At 41.4% G+C, this 13,907-nt stretch overlaps 1 protein-coding gene across 4 annotated transcripts in view; it reads right to left on the bottom strand.

Annotated features, from left to right (window-relative positions):
• Positions 1–527: 527 nt before the first annotated feature.
• Positions 528–13,907, bottom strand: part of FSHR (follicle stimulating hormone receptor) — an 87,433-nt gene continuing 74,053 nt past the window's right edge. For all 4 annotated transcript variants that reach the window (XM_069850434.1, XM_069850431.1, XM_069850432.1 and 1 more), the window contains 3 exons: positions 13,745–13,819; positions 6,811–6,996; positions 528–2,102 (listed from right to left, as the gene is read on the bottom strand). In XM_069850434.1, coding sequence (XP_069706535.1) covers positions 875–2,102; positions 6,811–6,996; positions 13,745–13,819 — 1,489 coding nt within the window. In that variant the 3' untranslated portion in view covers positions 528–874. The remainder of the gene's footprint in view (positions 2,103–6,810; positions 6,997–13,744; positions 13,820–13,907) is intronic.

Here is a 13,907-nt window from a genome sequence, read left to right as displayed (position 1 = left end):
CCACGTTAGAGCAGCCTGTTGGCCCACCTTGCCATACCCAAGAGGCCCAGCCACATAGAAGTGTTTTCAAGACAATTTGAGAAAACTAACTTCAACTAACTTGAGAAAACATCCCCCTTAAAATGAAGGATTTCTCCTGCTCTGGTTCTTGCTCTTTCTCACCTTGAAAATAACCCCTAAACAAAACTCCACAATCCAAACACAGATGAAATCTGTTTCTCCAAGCCTGTAAATCTAGATGAACACAAATCCTACCCAAAGTGACAATTCTGTGCAGAGCAAGGTCCATACAGTGTGGAAAGGCAAATATCAGCATAGGTGGAGATGCCTGCAGCCCCTCTGCTGTGGTCAGCAGAAATGGCAACACACAAGATATTCTCATTCTTAGTAAGTCTGTAAGACTTTAAGTTGACCTCCTGTCCCTTGTAATCCCAGGAGACATAATTAATGAGAAGTGCTAATTATCTGTCATTGTTATAACATGCTTCAGAGACAAAAAAATTAATTTTACATATTTTTTCTTTTAATCATATATAACCACCACTTAATTCTCATTAAGCAGCCAATATCTTCCTAGAACGAAGGGAATCTCTGCCTGTGTGGTGGGAGATACTAGTTTATAACCTTATTTATTTCTTGAGACAATTCTACAAGGCCACTCGGGCACATATTGAAGTTTTGTTCTTTGTCCTTCAAAAATGGATAAAGATGATGTATCATCTCTGAGGGTTGTTCATTGAACAAAAATAGCAAAGTGGAAATAATTTCTTTTCTCATAAAAAAATAAGTTTACACACTATGCTGAAGTCATTATTCAAATTCACAGTTGAAAGTGATTATCACACTGCCTCAGACACTAATTCATGCACGTATTTCAGTTCAAGTGATTCAGAGGAACCGATGAATAAACAGTCCCATCACTGTTTTTTGATGCTGGAGAGCAATGGCCATTTCTCGTATGGAAATTATGAGCAGATGAGGAGGTCTCTGTTCTGTAAATCTGGGCTTGCATTTCGCAGCAACCAAACTTGCTCAACAGAATGAAGAAATCCCTGCGGAAAGTCTTGGTGAAAATGGCATAAAGGAAAGGATTGGCACAGGAATTGATAGGGTAAAACAAAACCAGAAGGATCTTGGATTTGGATACTGTGATGAGAGGAACCTTGAGGGAGGCTGATATCGCAAAAAAAGATATTGGTGCCATGCAGAGGAAGTCCGTGAAGATCAGTATGGCCATGCGCTTGGCAATCTTGGTGTCACTATTTGAAGAGATGACATTGGGGTTTCTCACAGTAAAGTAGATGCAGATGTAGCAGGCACATATGACCACAAATGCAAGTACGTTCAACACCAGAAGAAATATAACATAAGCCTGAGAAAATGGTGTTTCTATATCCATGGGCAAACAGATGCTGACCTTCATGTAGCTGCTGACTCCAAATATGGGGAGAAGTGCCACTGTGAAAGCAAACATCCAGCCAAAAATCATTATAATCACAGCATGACGAAGTCGAACCTTGCGGTCCAGTTGCATGGCATAGGTGATGGTGTGCCACCTTTCCAGAGTTATCACAGTCAGTGTGTAGATGGAGAGTTCACTTGCAAACACTGTAAAAAACCCTGCAGCGTTGCATCCTGCTCCAGTTTGCCAGTCTATGGCATAGTTGTAATATTGGCTTTTAGTCTGGATATCTACAGATGCGATAAACAACAGATAGATACCTATGCAGAGGTCTGCAAACGCCAGATTGCACATTAGAAAACGAGGTACGGTGAGTTTGTATTGGCTGCTTATTATAATAATGAGGACAATAATGTTCCCAGTGATAGCTAAAATGTTGATAAACCATATCAAGACTCTCAGAATGTTGTATCCCATGATGTCTTCACACGGATTGAAAGCATCTGGTTTAGGTGAACAAGCTACATTAACTATTTCACTGCATAAACCATAGTCAAAGTCATTCTCTGATGGGTCAAATCCTATGCCATAGCTTGAAATATAATCTTCATCTGCAGATCGTCTATGAATCTTGTTGCCAGGCTGCTGATCAAGATCTTGCTTGGCCTGAGATATGCTACATATTGGATGCAATTCAGTGCTGGAATTGTAAAAAGAATTGAGTTAGAAACTAAGAAACACAGCATGAGACACACAACAAATGTGAAATTATCCAGTTTCCATTAATGGCTCAGTTTTTCTAGTCAGCTGATTACAAAGACCACCCTGGAGCTTGACAATAATAGTCTGGCTGGACCTTGTTTGTAAAATGTTACATGAAAGTGTAAATTATTTGGAAACATCATAAAATCTAAGGGAAAGGAAAGCCTGCTATCCACCTGGACAGGCGCATTCTGTAAGAAGTCATCCTTATTTCAACCAGATTTCTCACATAGAATCATAGAATGGTTTGGATTGGAAGTGACCTTAGGGCCCATCCAGTTTCATGCCGCTGCCATGGGCAGGGACACCTCCCACTGGATCAGGTTGCTCAAAGCCCCATCCAGCCTGGCATTGAACACTTCCAGTGCGGGGGCACTCACAACTTCCCTGAGCAACCCGTACCAGTGCCTTACCACCCTCATCATGAAGAATTTCTTCCCAACATCTATATGTTTCCCTTTCCAATTTAAAGCCTTCCCCCCTCATCCAGTCACTACATATCCTATCATTGATAAGCTGGTCATGGGGGAAACACATAATGATGAATTCCTATATCAGGCTATACTTTGAAGGAGGAATCACTTCAGCTGTGCCCATAAGGAGTCTGTATAGTCACAATAGTGTTACTATCCCTTAGTATTACTGTTGAACTCCCTTTTGCCTGAAGTTATTGGCCATCAGTGTGCTGTATTCAACCTTGTATCTCCTTCAGGGCACAGAACAACACTAGTCTGTGCCATTTGTTTTGAGCCTCTCATGTCATATTGGTAACTGGCCATTAAAACAAATGACGAGCATAAATAAGCTCATGCAGTCTTCTAGATAGTCTGGAAGCCGAACGCCAACATAGATACAAACATAAGACATGGTAAAACAGTTGAACATTTTGCTTAAAAACTGGTTTTCAAAGAAAATACATTTGAAACCAAATGAAGTGAAGCCAAGCCAAGCCAAGCCGAGCCAAACCAAATGAATCAACTCCAAACACCTCATCCCACCCCAACAATTCTGTAGAAAATGTAGTTGTTTTTGTTTCTGTAGGTCTTTTTGAAAGGTTTTGCATATTTTTGAAAAGGGAGATAAAGGAAATAAAGGAAAGGAGTTCAAGAAAAATGACTTTGAAGGTAAAACTAGTATTTTTTGACAGTTTTATGTTTGGCATTCATTCCCAAAGGATTAACTCCATGCCATTCTTCTCTTGCCTGGATCTAAGGAAGGAACAAATTTTTTTTTGGCTGAGATGATAGGAAGGTGATCAGCTCCATCAAGCTAAGAAATACCAAGGTGTGTTAATAAGAAATATGGGGTCAGGTTTTACGAACAGCTTCTCCTAGGCTGCCTTTAAAGTTTGATGTCCCAGAAACTTGCGTCTTTACATAAAGTGGGTCCAGAACCTAAACTGAATTAGGGAGTAAAATAGCTGTCAATGTGTTGCAAAACAGCAGAGCTGAGCTCTGCCTACTTTCATCTACAGCCTAGAGAGCAATTTAGGTATATTATTTCTTGGACAAGACCTCAGCTTATTGTCCACTCTGACTTGTAGTGCAGTGCAGCTGAGAGAAGAGCTTTCTAGGCAAGTTAGGCTCAAAATATTAAACAACTGGCAGCAGCTTAAAAGGGCAAATTCTTTTTTTGTAACCTAATTGTACCCCTTGACTTTCTGTGCTCACTACATCTTCCAAAAATTGAGTTTAAAAGGTCTGCAAGAAAGGAAAAATAATGAAGGCCCAGCACCAAAAGGTGAGGGACATTTCCTATGAGGTTCCGAGTATCCTCTGTTGTTATCAATATTTTTTATCTTTCCTGTCAACTGAGGCAGAAAACTGATTTTCTGAGAGGTCAGATATACACTATGGAGGTCACAGTAGCCATAACAAGGCATTGCATTTTGCTCTCCTGTGTTCTGCTTGCATAAGGACGATTGAGGGGCTCAGAGTATTGATCAATATATCAACAGTTCTCTAGCAGAAAGGGAATATATGCTTCTCTGGAGCAATAACAAGAGAGAAAGTCCCTCAGTTTTGAGCGCAACAGACACTCGAGGGCACTGAAATCTCCTGCAATTGGTGATTCTTCAGAAATGAACTGAGGGAAATGTTTTTATCAAGTCATTTCTCAGCGATGAGTTAAAAATAAACCTTTTCTCAAATTACAAAGGCACTGCCTGGAGCTAAATCTGTCCCCTGATAAGACTGCTATGTAAGGCCAATTAAATTATTACAATTTATCCATTCTTGAATTATTTTACAGCCAGTGGTCCCAAATAAAATCAGGTTCCCACAAAGTCAGCTGCTGTGTTTGTTCTGAGGATGGATGGTGAGAAGTCTCTGGACTGGCTGCGTGTTCAGATGGAGAGTTGCAAACTTCCAAGGGAAAGAAGAGCCATTCCCTTGTACTGACTGCTTACTGGCTCTTTGCCCCGGGATATTTGCCCTTTGTGCTGTACAGGGCATTCAGAGCAACAAGCTCTAAGTTTTGGGGAAGGGATGCTACTATTCAACACTGCTTTGTTCAAGTAAATCCTCTGAAAAAACAACTAGAGAAAGGACAACTGGAAGAAATATATTAAAACTGGCAGAGAGCTCTGACAAAAACAAACACAAATCACTACCTTTGTACAAGTGGTTATTTCACATGCTCCGTCTGGATACGGTGACAGCAGATCTCCTGTACTGAGAAACACGCTTAGGAAAATAAATAGTCCCAGACTAGGTTCTGTATTAAGCCCCATCTCAAACCAATAATCTTCACTGAAAAGTGACACCAAGTGAATTGTGAGCAACTGATACTATGTGCTCATGAGAGGAGGCCCAAATGCGACTCCTGATGTTGCCATGTAGGATATTTAAGTGGCAGGTCCTCCAAGGAATAATGACCACTTGTAGAGACAGAGAGGCATCCATGTCATTCTTCTCAGCAGAAGGTGATCTTTATGTCAAAGAAAGCAAAAAGCTTGCTGAAGTTCATAATGGTCTATGTCAAGTTGTGGGTTTGAACATCTGGTTTCTGCCTTCTGCACTTCAAGGATATTATTTTCCAGTGACAGATAAATGTGAGGAGAGTTCAACATACTGCACTGGGCTTGTTTGAAAAAGCAGCTTACTTTCTGTTAGGCCAGCATCACAATATTCCAGTGTGATAAATCTATAGATCAATATTTATCATATAATCCTTCTTGGAATGGGGTAAAAAGAATAATCAGAATTGCCTGTGCTTTTATTTGTGTGTCAGTCTGACAGAGCTGGGCAGTATGCAACATCCTCCAAAACTTAGAAAGCACTGCTGCTGCAACAGGCTTAAGGTTTTCTGTTGTCATGACAGAGCCTGTTTACTGGTGCAGATTTGGTGATTGAGTATGATCCAATATGGCAACCTACTTTGTCTGAGGTTCTTGAGCATTGCAGAAGTCTCAAAGATGGGAAATCTTACATAAAAGGGGCAGCCAGAAATAGGACACACATCTCTGTCTTAATTCCTCCCAATTTCCCACGTAAACACCAAATGCTGCCATGGTCCTTAGAAATGCACTTCGGGGGGTGATGAGGCACCCTTAGAATCCTCCCTAGACTGCCTGAAAGTATTCTGAGACCTCAATGGCCATGGAAGAAAAACCATCTTTTGGAAGGGTGCATGGCAAGTCAGGTCACATCATGCTTTTCACCACTACAAACAATGCCTGTTGCACTGAAGCAAGAACAGCTCTTGCCAAAGAGATAATACACACTGTGTGATCAGGCACTGCAGACTATTAATAACTCTCAGCCAACACAAGCAGTCTTCAATGCACATGCAGCTTTTGCTGGCTGTCAAGAAAACTGCTCTGAAATGAAAACACGTGTAGGTACTGTCCATGTGACTAATCTGTGCTGAAGTGTTTGGCTCAAACTGAAATAAAATGCATCAATTTTCTCTTCTTAAGCTGGAGAGGCTATATCAGTCTCCCACCAATTTCAGTACAGACACATGACTATGTGAATGGATTTACAGTTTTTAATTATGTTTTAAAGCAGTTAACAGGAAAGGCTGATTTAAATAACTGGTTCTAATAATTTTTCATTTATGCTTAATACTTTTTAGAAAATACATCTAGTAACTATTGAAAATATATATATCAACATATTCGGTTTTGTTTTGCTGACCAGTGATCCAGTTCTTGTGCACATTTATTCAAGTAACCATATGTCATATAAAGAAGAGCATGCTCAACTTGCATACTTTTCTTAGCACTGCATTACGCTCGATACCATGAAGTCGTGACCAGACTTGTCTCAGAAGTAGCCCCACTGCTGTGAGGTGCTCCAGTCCAGCTTGCTGGCCATCAGTGCTTGGGTTACATGAGTTCTGTACAATTCACTGGCATTTCTTTGCAAAAATTGCAGTTGTCCCAACTGTAGGAAGGGCTATCAATGTTCCTCCTTGGCTTCTTCTCAGCCAGGGCAGAGGCTTCGGAAAGTGGGGCCGTGCTAAGGTGAGGAGTGAGTGCTGTGGGCTTCAATTCACTAAGTGTAGCATAGAATAACAAAATTGTTCAGGTTGGGAAAGACCATTAAGATCATCAAGTCCAACTGTAAATGTAAAACTGCCAACTCCACCACTAAACCATGTCCCTAAGCACCAAAAAAAGAAAAACAAATTAAAACACTTACTTTTGTCTCTTCCAGTTTGTAAAGGCACAGCAATGGCTAGGATAGGTGAAGTTTGCCTCAATCAAAGATCTAAATTTGCTTAAGTCAGGAAGCTTTTTTAAATTATATGTAGACCTTGCTCTCAGCTTCTTAATGTGTTCTAATCCATGACTTGGCAGGAAACTGATTCTTGTCCTTGAAATATCCCTTTAAGGAAACAAATGAAAATCTTGGTTAAAAGCAAGTTTACTTCTGCTTGAAAGTGGATATCTGTTTTAGGCTGTCTTATTCTCAGAGTAGTGATTGGAAAGAGATCAGCTGGAAATCCATACTGAAACCAGGATCCAGGGATAAATTCAGTGTTCCTCCAGGAAACTTGAACTAATACTAGAATCATAGAATCATTAAGGTTGGAAAAGACCTCTAACCTTATCCAGTCCAACCATCAGCCCAACACAATTGTGCCTACTAAACCACGTCCCAAAATGCCATGTCTACAGGTTTTTTTGAATACCTTCATGGGTGGTGAGACTCGATCACTTCCCTGGGCAGCCTCTTACAGTTCTTCACCACTGTCAGTAAAGAATTTTTTTCCTGTTTCCTGCTTACCTGGAGTCCTGCATTCAGTTCTCAACACAGGAAGGACATGGATCTATTGGACAGAGTCCAGAGGAGGCCACAAAGATGATCTTGGGGCTGGAGCACCTCCCATATGAGGACAGGCTGATAAAGTTGAGGTTGTTCAGCCTGGAGAAGAGAAGGCTCCAGGGAGGCCTTAGAGCAATCCTCCATTACTGAAAGGGGCTAAGAGAAAGCTGGGGAGGGACTTGTTCTCAGGAAGTGCAGGGATTGGATGAGGGGGAATGTTTTTCAGATGAAAGAGGGGAGATTGTGATGAGATAACAGGAAAAAATATTTTCCTGTGAGGGTGGTGAGGCACTGGCAGAGGTTGCCCAGAGAAGCTGTGGCTGCCCCATCCCTGGAGGTGTTCAAGACCAAGTTGGATGAGACTTTGAGCAACTTGACCTGGCCATGGCAGGGACATTGAAACTGGATGGACTTTGATGTCGCTTCCAACACAAACCATTTTATGATTCTATACTATTATTGCAATATCCAATCTAAACCTCTCCTGGCAAACAACAATCAAATGATATTAGTGTGGTTTGAGAAGAAAGAAAAAAAAACAACCCAGTAAAAACACCAGTAATGCCAGAAAACAGGATAAAAAAGGCTGATGGATTCACAATAGTGTTTGTTTCCCAAACACCACATCATTGGAAGGCTGCCTGTGGAAAAAACACTAAAGAGAAAGATATAAGCTTGCAGGGGGGCACAGATGTGAGGAGAGGTTGGGGATATTATGTTTTGTACTCATTAGGAAGAAAAAGAGATTAAAGCAAGACAGAGGTGATGCAGTTCAAACTGTGAGGAACAAAAATAAGAAAACATTTCCTGAGGTTTATAGAAAGAAAGCAGGCACAGACTGAAGTGAAGAAAGGGGCAAAATTACAGGAGGTTAGGAGAGAAGTATATATGTGGAAGGCAATTAATGTGGGACAGGCTATTAAAGGTAGCTATGGAAGCAGCATCTATGAATGCAGTAAAGAGAGCATTCGTGAGGCTTTTAGAAGAGAAAACATTGTGCACCCACTAAACCCTGGCTTGTGTCATGCAGGTGGGAAAAGGGAAGAAAGACCAAGTGTGTTCCATCCCCAGGCTAACAGACAGAATCACAAAATCGTAGAATGATTTGGGTTGGAAGAGGAAGGGACCATGAAGTTCATCTATTCCACGCCCCCGGCCTCTGCTGTGAGCAGGGACATCTTTAACTAGGTCAGGTTGCTCAGAGCCCAATCCAGTCTGGCCTTGAAAGTTTCCAGGGGTGGGTCATCTACCACCTCTCTGGGTAGACAGTCAGCAACCTGTCCCCATGGATCCATGGTGTAACCATCCCCATTTTTCCCTCACTACAGCACAAATGGTGTTCCTCAATTCATTACAGCAAAAAGCACATTTAGAGCAACAGTAAAATGGGCTATGAAAAGTCACTCTGTTCTCCTTCAGCCCCTGTACTTTTACAGCCTGAGAATGATCCAGGATTCTAAGGCTTCTCTGCTCTTTATTTTCTGAGAAAAGAAAGGAATTCTCTCTAATGAAGGAGTTGGACTGACAATATTTGTAATTTTCTGCATGGCCCCTCAAAGGTACGGTTTCCAATTCATCTGTAACAGCACAATGTCAGGACAATAAGTTATTTGATCTCTATTACCCAACATGCACAAATTATTTTTCTTATTGTGTTAATACAGTACAGTGGTGCCATGGGAGAAGGAGACTAGGTTTTAGCAGCATGTAATAAACTTCAGACAGTTGCCATGTACTACGTGCACGTTTGCACCTCTGTTCTAAGAAACAAATAACTAGCAGCAAGTGGCTTTGTTTGAACTCATGGTCTTTAGCTCAGGGTAGTCAAGTTTAACAAACTCGTAGGCAGCTCATAAAGCAGTCACTGGTGATGGGGAAGGATGATTCTTGTGTCCATGTGCCCATAGCTGGAGGTTTTGAGTTCAGGTTCTGAAGGAATGTACCACCACCTTTAGCAATTGGACCATGAACTGTGGCAGCAGAGGATAGAACACAGACCCCGCTACCCTACCCTAACCTAGGACCTTAACTTCTAGTGGAAGGGTGGAACAGACCCATGGGGTCAGAAATACTTTGAACTTCTGTAGGTGAGGCTGAGAGAAACCACACTGTGGTCCTGAGGGTTCTAGGCATGTTCTGGCACTAAAAGCAGCAGCTGAAGAGAGCTTTATTGATTTCTGACTTAGACACCTGCAAAGGTATTTAGTTTGCAACAAGCAGCCTCTGTTGTTTCATGGACTGACTATTGCCGTTAGTTTGCTGCCTAATGACAACTGTCACCTAGAGTGCTCATGACTCCAGAACTCAACAGCAGTTTTCTGCCTGAATCCACAGAAAGCACCATTCATGGCATTGTGAAGGGTCTAGTAAACTTCAGAAGGGCTCTATGAAACTTCAGAAGGACTTCACTACAAGAAAGACATTGAGATGCTGGAGTATGTCCAGAGAAGGGCAATGAAGCTGGTGAAGAGACTGGAGAACAAGCCTTATGAAAGGCAGCTGAGGGAGCTGAGGTTGTTTAGCCTGGAGAAAAGAAGTCTGAGGGGAGACCTTATCACTGTTTCCAACTACCTGAAAGGAAGTTGTAGTGAGGTGGGTTTGGTCTCTTCTCCCAAGGTGATAGGATGAGAGGCAATAGCCTCAAGATGCACCAGAGGAGGCTTACATTAGACATCAGGAAAAATTTCTTCACTGAAAGAATTATCAGGCACTGGAAGAGGCTGCCCAGGGAGGTGGCTGAGTGTCCATTCCTGGAAGTATTTAAAAGATGGGTGGATGGGGTGCTCAATGATATGTAGTAGACAGGTATGGTTGGACTTGATGATCTCAAAGGTCTTTTCCAACCACACGATTCTATGATTTTATGATTCTGGACAAGAGCATGGAGCTTGCCTTGGCTTGTTAGCTAAAAATCTTTACCAGGTCCAAACTGTTATAACACAGTGTGGAAATAACATGTAAATATGAATAGGAATATCACCTAGAATTAAAAATAGCTAAAATGTTACTCAGTCTCTGAGCATCTTGAAATAATTTCATAAAAATTAAATCTTTTCCATTAAAAGATTTTCTTCTTTCAAAAATCCTTCTCATTATTGCACATAAACAGAAAGGAGCTAGGGAAAGTGATTTGCACGCTACTACAGGGTTTGTTTGTCTCTTAGCAATAGCTATTGACTCATAGTTGAGAAGCAGCTGAACAGCAAACACAGACATCCTTTGCAGGGATTGGAGTTGGACTCAATGATCCTTGTGATTCCCTTCCAACTTAGGTCATTCTGTGATTCTGTGATACTGTGGCATCATGCAGTTTGTTTAGTAACTTATTCCACGGAGTCACCATGCGCAGACCTCTGTGCATGGCTCTTTGGGATGGTGCTCTCTAGGTAGAGGCCTGATAAATTAAATAGGCATGATGAACAAGATGGTAAAATGTCAGGAGGAAATCAAACCTGAAAGCACAGATGACTGGAATACATGTTCTTGTATTATTATTGCTTGGCTGCTAATCATCAGCTTCAACAGCAGCCAGTGCACGAAGAGCAAAATGAATGTGACTTCACCTCATTCACTTCCCTTTCCCACTGGGAGTCTGTTGGATTAGCAAAAATACTGACCAGCTGATGAGGTTTGGAAGGCATGTACAGAAACAGCAAGAAACGGCTGGTGGAGTCGAAATCAGAGACAGATAAATTGATGGGTGTGAACCATTTTCTCCAAGCTTGTTTCTAAACATCTCTGGCTGCACTTCAGGGACTCAGTTGCTGAGGTGGGGATCCATTGGAGCTCTCCTTTTGCTCCCATATGTGGGGTCAAATAGTTGAAGACACATTAGAATCACAGAATGCTTTGAGTTGGAAGAGACATTTACAGGTCATCCAGTCCAACCCTCCTGCAGGAGCAGGGACATCTTTAACCAGATCAGGTTGCTCAAAGCCCCATGAAATCTGCCTGTAAATGTTTCCATTCTGTAGGGATAGGGTGTCCACTACCCCTGCAGACAACCCATTCAATATTTCACAACCCTCATTGTAAAAAAATTCATCCTTATATCCAGTCTAATTCTACCTCCCTTTGTTTAAAACCATTACTCCTTGTCCCATCAAGCAGCTAAGATAGTATGAACCAAAACCTTACCTTGCCCTGCATCCAAGTCAGGACACAGCTAGAAAGCTCTTAAGGACTTCAGCAAAGCTGGTGGAAGCCACTACAGTTCTGGGAGCACCAGAAGATTATTAAATGAAACAATATGGCTGAAAATTGAAGCTATGAAACTCCAAGTTGGAAATACAATGTATTCCTGCATAGAAGACGTGTATATGTGTGGGACTAATTAGCCATTTAATTTACTTGCCACTGTCAGCGCTGAAATCCTTTAATTCAAAACTTGCTGCCTTTCCAACAGAGCTGTTCTAATTCAGCCAAGAGCTGTAAGCCCAAAAGAGGAATTGATTTGTGAAACTATGGAGCCTGTATAAGGGCTGAGATTGGTACTTTCTGATATCGTTACTTGTGTTTGTGTTTCTTTGACATTATTTTAATGCTAATTACAAAATAGACATTGGCATTAATTGACCGTAGAACACTGGTTCAGGAAGATCAAGAGTTAAAACATCCTGATGTTCATTGTAATAAAATATTGTGGCCTTCAGCACAGATCTAATTGCAACCACACTATTTGTCCCAGCAAAGATATGATTATGGGTCAATCATTTCCACATTCCTGGTGTACACCACAGTGATGAATGAGTAAGAGGCTCTTCTTTCATGATCCCAGTCAGAATAAAAAGGCAATTTCCCATCCACAGAGGAGTGGATGTATTGGTAATGGAACAAAAAACTTCCTTGTACAAATAACTCGGTGTTAGAAATTGAACTATCAAATGAATCTGAACTACAGGCAAATCAATTTGATAAACCTCCAGAATAGGATTGTATCAGGTCAGCTTGCAAAGAAAATGCATTTACATTTTGTTACAGGAAACAATGCTTTTCCAAAGAAACCTCTATCATATTACTGCTGAAAAGATGCTCCACTGACAGGCTTTTCTAAAGAAGGAAGATGTTTTGAGGGAGTGATTGAAGTGAAGCAGAATGCAGTAACTGCTACGATAGCTCTATATCATAGGTGCACTGACCATCACAACATGGGAAATAGCCTTCAGAACAGCTCTGATCTCAACTCAAGGTTTAACTAGGCATTTTTCTCCCTCTCTTTTAGATTTTGAACTTGTCTAGCCCCTGTGTAAAATCTCCCAACAGCTCCAGTGACCCCTTTTCACTCTTTCTGAGAGACTCTTAGCCCTGTCTGAACATCCAGGGTAGATGGGAAGAGAAAAAAGCTTTGATGAATTGGTGAGACAGAAAAAGACTCCTATGTGTCTGTTGCAGCTCTTGTGTGTTGTGGCTTGTGCTCAGAAACACAGGGAATTGTGCACTCTCACAGGCATTTTCAGACCCCATGACAAACCATGCCTTGAGGTAACAATGTCTGAGATCCATGAGCATCCTACTGCTGAATTCTCTGCTGCTGAGATCTCACTTTTCAGTTTATCACCAACCAAAGACATCCTGCTGTTACTCTGTGTGGCAGAGCTCCCACCTATCTCTACAGGCAACGGGACATACAAATCTCTATGCCTGTAGGGTATGCAATTTATCCTCAAAATTAAGCCTCAGAGGCGCAGGGGCAGATGTCCAGTGGTAGGCAATTTAGATGTAAGCACCACAGACCTGCTCACCTGTTATGGATTTTGCTCAAACAAGAAACTAACAGAACTTTTCTCTGGAAAAAAAGCCATGACAGGAAGATGTGCAGGGGAGGGTTAGGTTGGATATTAAGAAAAGGTTCTTCACTCAGAGGGTTGTGGAGCATTGGACCAGTCTCCTCAAGGAAGCAATCAGGACATGAAGCCTGACAATATTCCAGAAGCATTTGGCCAATGCCCATTCGCACACATTGTGTGAATGTTAGGGTTGTCCTACGCAGGGACAGGACACGATGATCCTTGTGGGTGCCTTCCAACTCAGGATATTCTATGAGTCTATGAACTACTCTCTAACAGAGCTTAATCAACTGTGGAGGTGAATCTGGATCTAAATCCCAGGATCTTGCGGACAAAGTCAAAACACAGATCTAAACTGAAATGGCAATTATGGCTTCCAGGTTCTTTGATATTCAGAACTACACTTTCAGTTTTGAACTCCAGCATTTGTGACATGTTGAAATTCTGACGGGCGTTCATGTGCTCTCTGTTCTGTTCTAGGGAGTTAATAATGAGAAAAATAATATCTGAATATTACTTACAACACGACAGGCCCATTGGCTCCTTGGAAAACCTCATTTGGTAATTTTTCCAGGTTATGATTATCACTTAGATTTCTGAAAAACACAACAATATTGATGTTGAAACAATGTGAGATTAAAAAAAATAGGTTGCAGCAGTTACTGTCTTCTAGTGATTTCTTTT

Source organism: Phaenicophaeus curvirostris, chromosome 2, assembly GCF_032191515.1.
Source record: "Phaenicophaeus curvirostris isolate KB17595 chromosome 2, BPBGC_Pcur_1.0, whole genome shotgun sequence".
Lineage (NCBI taxonomy): Eukaryota > Metazoa > Chordata > Aves > Cuculiformes > Cuculidae > Phaenicophaeus > Phaenicophaeus curvirostris.
Note: the sequence above shows the minus strand (reverse complement) of the source record. Positions and strands in the feature narration are given on the sequence as shown.